The 15,992-nt window shown below is 38.8% G+C and overlaps 1 protein-coding gene across 1 annotated transcript in view; it reads right to left on the bottom strand.

Moving 5' to 3' along the window:
• ME1 (malic enzyme 1) overlaps positions 1-15,992 on the bottom strand; it is a 185,283-nt gene that overhangs the window by 98,427 nt on the left and 70,864 nt on the right. Inside the window, exons 4-5 of the mRNA XM_056343876.1 lie at positions 7,137-7,212; positions 5,759-5,920 (exon numbers count right to left, since the gene is read on the bottom strand). Of these exons, the coding sequence (XP_056199851.1) occupies positions 5,759-5,920; positions 7,137-7,212 (238 nt within the window). The remainder of the gene's footprint in view (positions 1-5,758; positions 5,921-7,136; positions 7,213-15,992) is intronic.

Raw genomic sequence — 15,992 nt, 5'->3', positions numbered from 1 at the left:
ATAGGTAGGTATTTTTCAAGAATACGAATTTTGGAAGGCTGGTACCAGTTCTTATGTATGACAAAGTAATTTGGGGAAATGCAGTAAGCTAACTAGCACAAGTTAAAGAACTGAGCTTGAATTTGCACCTCAGCTGTTCTGGATTCAGTCTTCCACCATGGATGCCTGTCATTCCTCCAGAGGAGTCAGAACTGCCAGCCCAGTCATGCTCATTGACCTATTTAGGGCAAGTGTGAGAACTGTTACATTCCTGCATTTAGATACTTGTAGGAAGTTAAGGGAAAAAATATTCCGAAGAAAAGCATGCAGGAAATAACTTGAAATAGCAGCCCACAAGTCCCTGAAGTGTGGCAGACGAAGGAGTAGCTGCCCCGCGTTTCTCTCTTGTGCATTGTTCAATATTTAAATGTCTGTATTTGACAGTTATAGGAATAAAGAATGGCTTCAGAGACACACTTGCAAAAAAGTGAACTGACCGTCACGATTCATCCATACCTTAATGGCATAGATGTATATATATACACACATCTGAGACCAGACAGCTATTTAACCATGTCTACCCAGGGCAACAGGATTGTGTGTCCAGCTGCTTTGAAGCCATCATCACAGCTGTAGCCAGAGTAACTCCTGGCACCTGGGCGATCCTGATGGCTGGTTTGTGGCCGCTGTCCTGGTGCTCAGAGCACCAAGATGCCTTCTGCTAGAAGCTGCCTATCTAAAAAGTCCTTTCACTACCAGCTGTCTGGGCTTTTCCGTGTTGTGTGGAAGTACTGTTTGGAAAAGTTGGATGCTTTCTACCTAAGCTGACATATATGGTCAATGGTTTATGTTTAAATGGTAATACACAATTAATCATTCCAAAATCAACACAACTGGCCTTTGCCAGTATTGAATTTGCACATGCAGTCAGTCCAGGATTGTTCTGGCAGCCCTGAACTTGTCAAAGCCTCTCTTGTAAGGTACCAAATAAACACAGTTCTCATTCCTCTGTTAAGCATCCGTTATTAGATTAAGATTTTTATGGTCAGAAGAAATCCTTTCACCACTGGTTTGACTTCTATATAACATGAGCCATCACTCTTCCTAGATTCCATTCCTGCTCTGGCTGAATAATAGCATTTTAACCAAACCACGTCTCGTCTATGACCCTCGGACACTAAAAGTATTGCCTCGAAATCATCGATAGAGATACTAAACATTGCAGAGCTGAAAAAAACCCCCTGAAATACCATAAAACCACAACTATTTTATTATTCCTCACAGAAATATATGTTTTAAATCACATTCTTTTAGTAACACAGGAGGCCTGCTTTGTTTTTTCATTGGTCCAGTTTCTTAAAAGGAACATTATCAATTCAAATGTGTTACTGAAGGTAAAAAATAAGTCAGCCAAAAATCTGCAAACTCGCTTTAACATTAGATTACATTTGGTTTTAATAAGCCCATTCCAAGCAATAGCTATTTTACCCTCAATTCTTGATGAGTCAAACTTTCTGATTTTACTTAACTCTTTATCTAAGGTTACAGCACCAGGACCACTGTATTTTAAATAACAGTCTTAACTTTAATCCATTCTTCCTGAACCTCTCAGTTCATCCCAGATATAATAAAAACCCCAGTATTTACTCCCCAGCCAGCTCAGCATGGTCCAGAAAGCTTTTACCAGAGTTTTTTTTTTAAAAAGAACTGGCCAAAGCTTTATTTTGACATTCTGATTTAAGGATCTTGACAAATTTTTAAAGCTTTGGTTTAACATATTAATTTGCTGTTAACAAAATGGAAAAAAAAGACTTCTTGCCATGATAGATAAAACTGACATTTTAAAAATATCTACCACGTTTATACTGACAATCTATTACTTCCACAGTATTATAAGTACTACCATTAAGGTAAAGCATCAGGAACAACAGAAAATCTCATTCTTACTGTTCACAATTAATACGGATTAAGTTTCTTTTCTTTAGTGTCTTTTGCTTTTTTATTGCCTGTAAACCCAGTTTTTTAACTTGGTTTCTATTATTGGGTTTTGCTGTTCGGTTGGGGTTTTTAAACTGACAGTTTTCACATCCCTGTAAGCTAGGGTGATTTTTAACCAACAGGCTTGCCTCAATGTTGTTTATTTTGTGAGAGTTTAATAGCATGTTTTAAGTAGCAAACAATCATTATTCATATTGTAACATTTAAACATTTTCCCTTGACTTGGCTTAAGTATTTCCATTCCTTAAACCATCCTGCTTACAGTGCTGAGTACATGTGTTTCGGGTAGGTCTCCATTAAGTTGTAGCTGCCTGTACCTTGACAACCATTTCTTTTTCTTCTGCAGTTTGTATCTTTAACCATTTCAAGGTGATTAACCTTTACCTCTATAACGCTAGATGAATGCCCAGAATACAGAGATTGCATCACCTCAGGATTTCCTACAACACTTTCATACTGAGTCTAGTGCCTGAGGATGTTTTACTTGGGTTGAAATGCCACCTAAGAAGCACCATCCTCACACTTGAAACATGCACGGCTACTGGGTAAGGCATTTTTAGTGAGACTGTGACTGTCTGTACTAAATAACTAATGGTACTCCAAATAACATTTTAAATGCTTTGGATAAAAACGTCCTATCAGCAATTACTTGCCTCCAATGTGCCAATGCCTTACAAAACAGGTATGTTATTTTTGGCAGTAGTCAACAGCACTTCTCTGGACTCTCAGTCTCACACTGATTACATGGAGTAATTTACTAGTTTAGTCACGCAAGTCTTTCTACTAAGTCCATTCTTACCCATAAACAATTAGTTTCCATTTCTCTTGCTTATTATCTAGGCAACTGTACAAAAATGCTTTGCTTCTCTTCTCTTTCCTTTGTTTTATAAGTAGCAGGATAATACGCCAGCTAATAATCCCTCTGCTAACACTAATGGTAATAAGGCTTTTAATAATCATCAGAAATCAAGCGAGTTGCTCCTCAGAGTTTCTGTTTTGAGTCCTGTATACAGCAAAACAACACAGGATGAGAATTTGTGAAGGTTTTTTTGCAATCTGCTTTAGAGTAAGACTTAATTTTCTAGAGAATTTGCAGGTTGTGCACAACTGTATTATAGTTGCCAAAAATACGTTTTAAAACTTATTTTAAAGAGGCCCCCACAGAATGGGAGAAGGAACTAATCTAAATGGAAAACATCTGCACATTTAAAAAAACACGTTCAGCATAATTACTATTTATATGTGCTCAAGATATGAGTGATTTCTATTGTATCTTATTATGGAAAACCCTGGTCAGAGTAAGAAAATCTAGCATAAAAATACAGTTATTTGTCCAAGAGGTTTAGATTTTAAGATAAGGAATTGCAGTGCAATTCCACAGCAGCTTGACCTAATACATCAGCTTAGCCAGAAAAATGTGATTGCTTTTCAGTCGTTTCAGTTTTCTGCAGTGGCTCACCACCTGGTTACATGAACACCAGCATTAGGGAGGGGACACGGGTATGCTGCTGGGTGACCGGGAGGGTGTTAGAAGGCAGAAATTAAGAGAGCTGGTGCCCTAGGATCCCTGACTTTGAAGTAGCCAGGGAACTACACCCACAGTCCCATTAATTAACACTATCAGGCCCATGTAATCTCTTCAGTCAAGGGGTACAGCAATAAAGTCCCACCTGTTCATAACCCAGCAGCAGAATTCAGAGGTCTCATTCCCAGTTACAGCTGTTGAATAAATGCTTAAGCATCTGAGCAACCAGTTCCTACTGGAAAAAAAGCCACCAAACATCTACGTTTCGAAATGTAGTCTAGCACAACCCTGCAAGAGCAATTGTGCTGCCTCTGGACTCGACCATAACCTAACCATGATGCACAGCCTTGATTTCTCTCATGCTGCCGACTCCTCCTCACCCCTGCAAAAACCCAGATGAGCATAAACGGCACTGATACGTAAGCTAATATAATTCCTTGCATCTGCTACAGCACTGGAAAAAAACAACAAAAATAACTCTTTACTCAACCCCCCATTCATTCAAACTTAGTTTAAGGTCTCTGGTACCAGTAAATTTAGCTGGGTATTTTAGGCTGTTGGCCAGCACACGTATGTCTGAGCTCGATACGCGCCAGGGCAGACACAAAAAGCAGCCCGGCAGAAGCAGTCCTGTGCTGCCCTGCTAACTGCCGTGCTGCCTGGGGACTCAAACAGGCTCAGCCTCTAACTGCACTGTACAACTGAACTGAAGCAGTTCGTAATACGGTTGTAAAATCAGAAGTCATATTCTAAAGAGAAACAACAAAAAGGCATTCTCCTGATCCGAAGGCAGGTGTTTCAGAGCATCAACAAACCCCAGCTCACATGATTTTTATGCATCTTGTAATACTTTAGGTTTGCCACTCTTTCATACGCATTGAACTCATTGCTTAGTCACAAGAAGAGTGACATGAGAGTTGAGCTACTGGTATGGGTAAGCTTGTTTAGCTATTTGTGTGTGTAAGATATCTTTCCAGAAAATAACGTGCTATGAAAAACTGAAAATTACAATTAAATTCAAGCAAAAAAGCAAAATTTAAAGCCTACTGCAGTATCAGAATACAATTACCTGCCTAGAAACATTCAGTAACAGATTAAAGAACCAGCCCAGCTGCTCAAACCAGAAATAAAAACACTTTATAGCTAATGAGACTTGTATGTGATTTGGTATGGCTACGCGCTACAGTGGTCAGATACATCTCACAAAGAAGTTTGCTTTCGGAAGCGGGGTCTTGGGGGATAAAGAGAGGGTAGCAGGCTATTCCGCCGTTCATTAATGCTTTCATGATGTATTGTCTAAGCTATCCCGGCTGGGCAGGGGTGGAGGTGTGTGTATAAAGCTGAAGATGCACACACCCAACCCAACAATCCAGAAGTCCCAGCTAAATTTACTGGTACAGGAATGCTTTATTTACTTATAATACACATAAACCTCTGATACATTTGTCATGCACAAAGTTTAATACTTGCATCATTTATAATATAACATTTGTTTACTTCTGCTAAAGCACAATGATATTGCTGGTGATAGTTAATTTGACATCATTCAGAGTCACTAATTCAAGTATTCTTTCAGAAAAAAAAGAAGGAAGAACAGGGGCCAAGTAATTAACTAGTAATCCCGGGAGCCCTGGAAACAACAGAGCCAATGTTCAACAACTTTAAATCTCTGCACTTCACACAAATGGGAAGCCAAGTTAAAGAGGGCAAGGTCCACTTACTTGAAGCACTAGGACCTCATTTGGGGAAAACTCATAACATTGCAGTGCTTTCTATAGCTAAAGTCAACGTACAACTGAAGTACATAGACTCACATTCCCAGCACAGATCAGGCTATAGCTTCAAGCTGTTCACCAAAATGAGGGGCACAGTCAGAATTCCCATCTGAAGTCACTGCAGAGGAATTCTGCAGCAGAAGTGGAGAAAGAATGCTGCCTTAAATTGAACTTTTAACTCTATTGTCCCCATCTTCTTGAAATCTAATTTCCCTTACCGCTTTTTAATGTGTACAATTATGCAGCACGTTTTTACAGACAACTGCGTCCTTAAATTACTTGAGCCTTACCAATCTACACTGTGCATTAGGATGAGTGTATTTGTACTGTCCATTAGGTTGATACCTTTTGCATAGGAGTTTTCAGTTTGCACATAACCAAAGGCGGTACCATAACACAGAAAAACAACCTTTTACTATTCAACTTTTATGTACTTCCCTTCAAAAAGCTAACGCTCACTACACCCCAGAAAAGTATTTACCTCGTTATCTGTTCCCACATCCAACATCACTGGTAGACACTCATTAGGTTTTACTCCTCCACATGCCGTATAAAGTGCCAGTTTACCAACAGGAATGCCCATTCCATAACAGCCAAGGTCTCCCAGACCAAGAATACGCTCTCCATCTGTCACCACAATAGCCTGGAGAAAGAAACAAAAGCACTGTAAAAATCACTTCTTTCTTTCTATGTACTAAGTATTCCTTTCTATGTACTAAGTATTCCATTATCTTCTTACCATCATTTTTTTGATTTTTTAATATGAGTTTTAACAGGTACCAAAAAAAATCAATAGGACAACAAAGGCCCAGAACAGTTTTATTGTATTTTGTGGCAGTTGTTACACTCTTTTAGACTCTTGCTTCATTGGAAAAGGGACTTTCATATAAGTTTTTTAAGAATACACAGGAGAAATATTTAGTATTACATTACAAGGGAACTGGCATTGTTCCCTCTTACATTTTTCTGTCAACAGTATGAGAACAGAATAGGAAGGGAAAGGAAGTTATCCACAAAAAAAGAAGAACCCCAGACTCCTGGGTTTTGTCATGGCTGTTTTCAGCAGAACCTGAGCCAGCCACTCCTGCTGGCCTTTGACAGGGCCGTCTACAGCCACCTCGTTCTTACCCTTCAAAGATGTATTTCTTCTTCCCTTGAGCAAATAACACACTCCATCATACTTATACATACGAGGAAGTATGTGTTTTCATTGACAGAAATACAATAACTCAGCAAACCCCACAAAACTGTCTGTGCTATAAAGGAAGGGTTTTCGTAGTACAGGATAGAAGTGGTCAGTATGGCAAGCAGCTGACAACACACTAATCTCCTTGTCAAACTCTGTGAAAAACCATTTTAGTTGGAAATTTAGTATTTTTTGTGAGAAAGCCCATCAGGTATCATGCGTGGAGAACTATTAACCCAAACGCTAGAAGGGGTCGCCAAGAGATCTCGTGGAGTGTCCGCCCTTGGAAATCAAAACCCACAGGCTGGACAGAGCCCTGAGCAACCTGCCCTGGCTGACCTTGCTTGAGCAGGAAGGATGGACTAGATGATCTCCAGAGGTGCCTTCCTACCTCAACCACTCTGTGATTCCCCGAAACGCAGAAAAACAATCAGGGTTTTTTTTCAAAGGATAATATTCAATGTAATTGACGGATTAATCAGTATAGGATGCCTATACCTAAACAAACAAGGTTTTAAAGCCCTCAAAGTTTGGCTGCAATGGCGTTTCTTTAAAAAAAGAGCTAAGAAATCACCAAAATCTAATTGATAAAAAGCTTATAAAAACATCTTAACCAAGTTGCCTTGGGTGCAGAAAGATGTCAGCTTTGTCATGCAACTAAAACTGAACTTACCTTGATAATATTTTCTGGCCAGGACTTAAGCAATGTAGCAATGTGTCCTCGGTCATGGATAGTAATAAAAAGACCTCTGCAAATAAAAAAATACTTTTCATATAAGCAGGCAATTAAATATTTCAGTATAAATCTATTAAATAATAAATTAACTCTACGCAAATGTTTGCAAAGTACATAGATTCAGTTCAATAGTAAGTGCTCGATTTTGTGTGAATGAGTAAATTAAACGTCTGCATTTAGTATTAGTCAGAGAACATGTCACTCAGTAAAGCTCCACTGACCAGCAAGAGCCTGTAAGAGTCATTTCTGAAAATTGCCAAGTTTGATTTTAAAGCTTACTGAGCACTTGATGTGTTCAAATGTGTTTGTTAATTGTCCCAGACCACAAAACATGTTCATCGTATGACAGTGATCACTAGTGCCCCAGCCATCCTAACTTTCACAGACAAGAACAGGCCTAAGTTTTAATCTATGAGCAAAACCGTCCTTTGTCATTCGATAAAATAATTTAAGAGCATTCAGTGTCAGAAAACAGTCCATTACTTCTCTCTTTGATTTGAAAGCATGCAGCACATGCTACAGTGATGAGCCTACCAAATTTTTACTTTGAAGAGCGTTTGTAAGTTGGCCTTTAGTTCCATCAGTACAGAAGAGTATAAAACAAAATGACAGAAAAGTGTAATTCTCATTTCATTTTTTATTTATTATAGAAGAAAAATCAATACAGTATCTTATCCTACTCTTCAGCATTTCATTCTTCATTTATTTTACTTGACATGCAGACATACATCCAGGTCCACTCAGACTGAATTCCATTTCTTATCTACGTTGCTCATGCGAGATAGTGGGAAAATATTCTCCCGCTACATTCACTCTCAAAAACCATGAAGAAAACATCAATGAAGAAGTGCATGCCAAAGATGCTTTCCTGTCATTAAACTATGCATTAGTAAGTATAAGGAGTTGTCATCTGGAATTATTCTAAAGGATTTCATCCATGTATTATAAAAATTATAACGTAAAAATCAGAGAAGAATACTGAAAATTAAATTAAATCTAAGTCTATTATAATATATCCCATCTCACAGAAGTGGGTACATGACCATGTGCACCTAAATAAAACTAGTAACTCAGGGAAATGCTTATCAGATATGACCACAAGTATTCCAAGTCAAGCAAAAAATATCCTGCAGCCTTAAAAAGTATATTAGTCAAGACACCAAAATTACTCCAAACATTATATTTCATTTCATATGTTTATATATTTCATACATATTAGATTATATATGTATTTGTACATATAAATTATCACATATTCTATATTGTTAATGTTGAATTTTATAGTGAATGCCACATTTAAGTGTCTTCCTCCCCTCTTTCATGTCAAAAATAGACAACATAAATTATTATTTTGGACAAAAGGCAGTGTAAGAGACACTGCAATTAACCAAAGTATTTCTTAATCTTAAAGCTAATGATTCAGAAAGAGAAACCACAACCTCAGGTAGCTAATTAAATAAAAACTGGCATGCTCTAAAAGGGAACATACATATGCACTGTATAAAGGAAAAAAAAAAAATAATCAGCCATTTCTGGTCAGATATTTTTAACTGTTCAAATTTCATTTTATGCATTTCCCCCTAGAACTGGGAATTCTCTGATCCTGCCATTCCCAATTAATTCCTCTTCTGTGCCTATTCCCTTTGCTCAGAACAAACATACCAGATGATTACATCAGTTGTTTCTTAATAAGTAATGCCTGTCAGCAGACTAATTCTTACACCCCAGCGGAAATGACCATCCTCAGGGGCAGGAGGGTTAATATTTACAGCACTTTTCAGAAGTTGTGGTATTTACAACATAGAAGCATTTCTATTTGTGAGCCAGCTACCTGAAAAAAGATGGCCCTAACAGTGAAACGCCATAAAGCAGCAAAGCAAAATAAATGTGGATGCTTCCTTTCTCATGTGTTGTACAGTGAGACACTTTATAAAACATTGTGTAAACTGTCAAATCATTAAATACAGCTTAGCAAAATTGCTAGCCTCGGAGACAGTCAGTTGTGAGAGACGAGCATGTGAAAGGAAAGGAAGAAACGAAGAGCGCAGGAGGAAAGCCACCTAGAGCCATCACCCCTCTCCTTGCCCCCACCCTCCAATTCACACTGGCCTAATAGATTTGTGTTAAATGAAGCAAGATTTTGTATTGATTTTCTGAAGAGCTGGAGCTCAGCCCAGCGTGGTTAAATGACCTCTTCCTTGCAAGCTAAGGAGAGAGGTCTCCATGAATAAAATCCCCGGCAGAGAAAAATAAAGGCAGGGTGGCTACTCCAGAAGGAATTTTTGTTAAAACATTTGTAAGGACCTTTGAATAAGCTTTGAGAGCGTATTTCAGAAATCTGTCCAAGCAGGATCACATTCAAACTACAATGAAAAATAGGGGCTGAAGTGTAAACACTCATGTCAAAAGCATTTCACTCCCCTCCTTCGCCCCTTCCCTCCATTCTTTCTGTAGATTAATGACACGTTTCTGGACAAATGGCCCTGAGTGAGAAGATAACCCTAGATTTAAGGGCACAGAATAAGAGGTAAGAATCTTTTATTCTTTTATCTGGATCTATTTTCATCATCTCTCATTCCCTTAGTTAAAGCACTTTTCTCCTTTAAGGTGTCCTCCGCGAGAAGCTGCACCAAGTTGCAAGAGGAACCCCAGCTTGCAACGGCGTCAGCCACAAGAATATTCAACCTACGTTACTAAGACTGAACTTGCTGGCAATTCTACCTGCAGACAACCACCAAAAGGCAGCATTATGTATTTTTAATTTTTCATGAGGTCATGCTATGTTCAGGAAAGGCACCAACCCATGAGGTTATTACAAGTGGGACAGGGTGACACAAGCTGACAAGGTAGCCAACCATTAGCTACCTAGCAGACATTATAGTTCTTTTTGGCTGGCATAGCACAGCCGTGAGAAGCGTCAAGAAAGAGGCAAGCTACACAATTTCATTTGGATTATGTATTTCAGTCCAGAAATAAGACAAAATTATACACTTGAGTATAATCTTAGTAATAATTGCTGTCATGGCAGTGACGCAGACCCTGCTCTGCTGGATGCAGAGCAAGAGACAGCCCATGTGATGTGCATCTTGTCTGACACAGTGCTTCAGGATGGGGCTGCTACTGCACATGGGCAAGTAACATTTCAGCACATGGAGAAAGAAGCAAGATACAGAAAATATTGCTTAAATATAGGGTTTTGTTTAAAAATAATAATAAAAAAAAAGATGAGGAAAAATATGCTGCTTGTTTTTCAGCATGCACATATTCAAATATCTGACAAAGCCATCTCATGGGAAAGTGGGCTTAAGTTGTCCTGTACACACTTGCAGAGCAGCCCAGCTTGGCAAGCTCACTGTAAAAGCAAGCATAGGTTTTTACGACATGGTACCGTCCTTTCTATTTAAACTGACAACTCTGTTACACATATCTTTTCTTAAAAGCCAACAAAATGAGACCTGCTGAGGCTTAAAAGGCCAATAAGCAAAATGTGACTTGAAAATTACTTGAAGCTTGCAGCAGCAGATTAGTCTTCAAATTAATGTGTTCATTTTGAACCTAGCACAATGCAGATCAACGTGGAACCTGCCTGAGCACATAATGCAGAAGGGCTCATCTTCAGTCACTTTGGCCCTTCAGCCTCCAGTTCAGCACTGGTTTATACCCGTCTAGCCAAAGGGATCACTTCTACCTATGCCCACTTGAAACAGTCAGACAATATATGAAACTTCAGCAGAGGAATAATTATGTAAAGAATTAACTATGCCACCTTTCTTGTCCCACCACCAGTAAGACCAGAGCCCTGAAGAGTGAGGGGGAACCCAACACTAGGGCACCGAGACCCACCCAACAAAGGGTGGATCTATTTTGTGTCACTGAGCTCACTACATTCTAGCAGATTTTACCAGCTATGTGGAGGTCATTTTGCATCACATAATTTGGCTCTGGTTTATTAGATCACTGATCTATGAAAACAAAGTAAACAGAATTAAATGGCATGCTTGTTTATTATCCTTCAAGGAACTAATGTCCCACCAACAATGTATTTGTCTATTTTCTATTAAAGAACAGTTTAGAAAAATGTGTCATAGTAACAGAAAAATCCTTTCTTTCCTCTTCTTTTAATAACAGGAGGCAATCTAACATGCCTCAGAAAATGCCAAATATTTTTTAATGAAAAAAGTTCAAACTTTTCTCACAACCTTACATGTTCAAAACTGTTATTTGAATTATGAACTGTACATCGAATTACATTAGAAGTGACTTCACTTCCCCAGGCGGCCTACATCAACAAGCTTAACAATAATAATAACAATAAAAAAATCTCAGGGACCAGCCTCAGTCTATTTCTGAGCCTAGACTTCCCCAAACTCCTGCACTTTGTAAGAAAGAGGTAAACTATTTCCCTAGTCCCTGCTGAAATTCCCTCCTATTTTTGTCGAGACTATAAGTGGTACAATACAGACATTGTACTAGAAACTAAGAGTACTTATATCCCCCCCCGCCCCAATGTTCTGCTATTTTTTCACCAAGAAATAACAACATTTCCTATTGTAGCTGTTTAATACGGTATCCCATCATCATATAAAATACACTCAAACTTTTAATTACATCTTACCTTACCAAGTTCCTTTGCATAGTAACATCCATTCCAAGACCTCTGAGGTCTAATAAATACAGCTGGTGGACTGATTTAAGAAATGCAGCTGTTCACGGATTTATTTATTTTTTTACCTTTCCCCCTGTACAGGGGTGAATTTCATTACCTTATAGTGCACAGGCATTTCTTTCAGTAAATAATATAGTTGATGCCGAAATTGCAACTGCTGCTGACCTTCATCCTGAATTCATCAGTATTACAGAAACCTGGGCTTTACATTCTCTAGACATCGCATATTCAACCCATATGCAAACAGAAAAGTTTGTAAGAAGAAAAAAAAAAAAAAAAAAAGATTAATTCAAAACCCAATATCAAAAATAGGACAGGAGCATTAAGAAAAGAGTACGTACCGGTAACACCTCTGAAAGCCTGGACATGTACATGAAGCAAGATATAGTCCATAAAACAGGTAAGTACTAGCAGTACATGAAGGACATTGGAGAAGAAAATATTAACTCAGAAAAGACATAAAAGTTTATTTATAAACTGTTGTTTCATGCTTGGCGTATGGTCTCCTAAATGACTGATTATAAATAGTTACCTTTTAGAAGAAAGTGACTTCAAGTATTCTGGAAGAGAGATGCTAACATCTGCCAACTCCAGTTAGCTATACTTAAAAGAATAATGGAAGCCTTATCATAAATTTTAATAGTGACTCAGAAGCCCCATTTGGCACAGGGATGTAAGGAAATAATTAAAATACAGCAAAATACAGTGTTCATAATCACTGTAAACGGGAAATATCGAGGGGTCTCAACAGTCAATCTTCAGCTATAGGAGCAAACCAGGATTAAGTCTTATTTTAAGTCTCCCTTCTGAAAATGCTGTTTTGTGGCACTCCTTACCCAGCCTCGGCCGCCTGGGTAGCACTTTCACATGCCCAAGTCCATCAAAGCTGCTTATCAATCCCTGTTGGTAAGGGCAGTGCTTTAACAGTTACTACAGTTTAAAATAGCATCTACGTAGCAGAGACAAGTAAGTTCAGGGCACTTAAATAACAGTACAGTCTACAAGGTGAATTAGCCTTAAGAGCAGGAAAGTGATGAAACTAACCTGAAAGACAGCAGCTGTAAGCCTGGCATTTGAAAATATGACCGCAGGGGAATAAGGTTTCAGAATAGAAAGGATGGGGTTTGGAAGAGTAAAAGGCACATAACTCCAGTGAGACAAAGATTCAGATGCTCTGGAATCTTTACTATAGGTGTTATTATTTAAAAATAAGTAATAATGATAACGATAGTAATAAAATATTTTTTTAAAAAAAAAGACAGCTAGGGTAGGTAGATTATTTTGGTGCAAGCCTCAGCAAGCTGCAGTGCTCCAGATGCTGCACATCCAAGAATAAAAGTAAATATGGTATCCGCACTATGCTCAGCCCTGCCTAAGAGCTTCGACTGAAGTCCATGCCTCTGCATTGCCCCTTTGACGATGGACACTGCGCACTTCAACGAGCCTCATCCAGGTAGCACTATAGTCAGAAGAGCTGGTCCAAACAACCCCATGGGTTGCAGGAACTCCCAGATGGACTTCCTCTGCCCACACCTTGTGTTTTACTTCCAGCAATCTCCGTTGGCAAAACAATGCAATGCAGCTGGATTGGTGCATTTTCAAATACAGCCAGAGCCGCCCACAGAACCGACTTCAGGTATCAGCACGTTCCTTCCACCACATGTAGGACTGGGGAAGTGGGGAACCCCGGGCTGCTGCTCAATAACTTGCAACACAGAAAGCCATAACGCTCTTGATCCACCTCCGGGCAGGGGACAGATCACACAGACGTTGCCCCACCTGCCCTTCTGCATCTGAAACAGGTTCCAGAGCTTGCATACAGCATATATTTTATAAATTGCAACACAACACAGTGGTGAGAGTAAAAATGGACAAGTTGTCCATAGCAGTACAGACTGAAGGCAAATGAAAAAGGAAAAGAGAAAAAACCTGCACAGAGATGCCATCCTATTAACTTTTCTCCAACAAATCTGGACTCTCCCAGCCCTCCGAGAGCCTGATTTTTGCTGCCAAAGTGTGTAATCTCTACGTTGCTACTTTGAGCATATAAAGACTTTTGCACAAGGAACATTTTTTGCTTGAAACATTCTGCTTTCACTTTGTCAGAATGCCAATCAGGTAAACTCAGATTCTAGACCTGGGCAATGAAGTCAGACCTTTGTACAACAAAAAGCAACCCAATGAAGCAGTTCCCCAACTGCTCTCATTCAACACAAAATACATTCCATTGTTAAAATAACCTGAGCAAAACATTATAAGCCTTACATAGCAAAACTTTAAAACCAATTTTACATGGCACAAGAAGCAATTATAGCTTGTTGCTTTGCTAATAATTCAAAAGTCTCTACTTCATTTTGGAAACCATAACATGGACCTCAAACTAATTCAAATGAAAATTAAGAGTACTTCACAGTAAAAGCAACACTTCATGGACTTTGTCATTGCAGACTTTTTGCATGACTTCTATAAAATACTCATTATTGTATATCTAGATAACATTGTTTTTTAATTAGTCCTTCACCTTCTTCACCTGCAAGAGCACAGCACAGCATTTTGTGATCTTAAATATTCAGACTGTAAAGATGTATTCTTTTCATCCAGCAACAGAGTAGAACTTCTTTATATTCACTTCTTAAAAACATGAATTTGATGATTTAACTATATTCCTAAGGTATCATTCACCTACACAACCAGCTTTTATGTATTGTTCTTAACCACATAACAGCAATTCAATGGGATGCGTTTGTTTGAAAAAGCAGACTTTGAGAAATTGTATAGAGCCAGAGCTGTTTTGCTCCAGAAGCTACTTAAATTCTTCTGACAGTTGCTCAATAAATAACTGCATTAATTACACTCTAATAGACACAAATAGAACTATTTGAAGACTGTGAATGAGAGAACGATTTGCCAGAGCCAGACCCATTCATTTTCAAGACAAAAAATAACCCACTGTTCTGCTTCAATAGCTATCATGTTTGTATTATTTTATCCTAATATTAACTGTGCAAAGAACCATCAACTAACAACACCAACCATGTATCTACTAGGAATCTTGCAATGCTAATGATGTTCTTTTAAAAAACCTTTTAAACGTTATTTAAACTGTGAAGTACTCAGACAAGTGAGATCACTGTCCATCTATTTACTTCAACAACTTGTGCTGCCCTGGCTCATTGGAACATGGAAAATTTCCAGTATTTAGACAATAGCATCCTTTAAGCCAGTTTTCACTGACGTTTAAAGCACCATCATTTGCTCTCAATAACTACTAACAAGGACAAAAGTGAAGACGTTAAAAATGCTTCTTCTTAGGGCGTATCCTACTCAAATTTCACTTTAATGAAGAAGTCAATTCTGAAAAGAGAGAGACACTATCTTCCATTTGTAGAGCTCACCTTGCCTGCTGAAAAGGAACCAAGGAAACCACTCAGTTTGTCTCAGTGACAGAGCAGTTCCTAATGCAAGAGCTGCAGGGCTAGGAGGTAACAAGCCAGGAGGCTGGCAGGCTGATGTCAAAACGTCTGAGTTAAACCTGTCATACAAGATTGCCAGCGAGCATCCACGTACAGAGCAGAGGTGTTTCACCCAGGCTTCAGCTGCCTGTGTACAGCGTTTGGTGACATCTCCGACACCCATGTCCTGAGGGCACAGAGATGACAGCACCATCAAGGTTACCTGGGACCACTGGAGACGACCCAGTCCAAGCCGCCTTCCCAAGCAGGGTCAGGTAGAGCAGCTATTTTGCCTTGGCTTCCCCGATGTAAAAATTTGGTATGGAATGTGAATTTTCCCTAGTTTTTAGTAAAGAATGTTAGCAGTAAAAAGAAAAAAGCTGTTCTAGCAGAGTTTGCTGTTCACAAGACCAAATGTTTTGCAGATGGTGCTCCACTCCAAACACACACAGAAACCTACTACTGCTTTCAGTGGAAATTGTATCAGCAGACAGCAACTGAAATTACATCTCCTGTATTTTGGCACATAAAGGTAGGTATAACACTCTGAAACAGTACAGATCTATCTTAAAACATGCAGGTGGTAAACAGAAAGTATTTAATCTTAGAAAAAAATAGCAAGAAGGCTTTCACATCACAAGCATTACTCTGAGTGAGAGAATTGACAAAAAGACA

This window comes from Falco biarmicus, chromosome 6 (genome assembly GCF_023638135.1).
Source record: "Falco biarmicus isolate bFalBia1 chromosome 6, bFalBia1.pri, whole genome shotgun sequence".
Taxonomy (NCBI): domain Eukaryota; kingdom Metazoa; phylum Chordata; class Aves; order Falconiformes; family Falconidae; genus Falco; species Falco biarmicus.
Note: the sequence above shows the minus strand (reverse complement) of the source record. Positions and strands in the feature narration are given on the sequence as shown.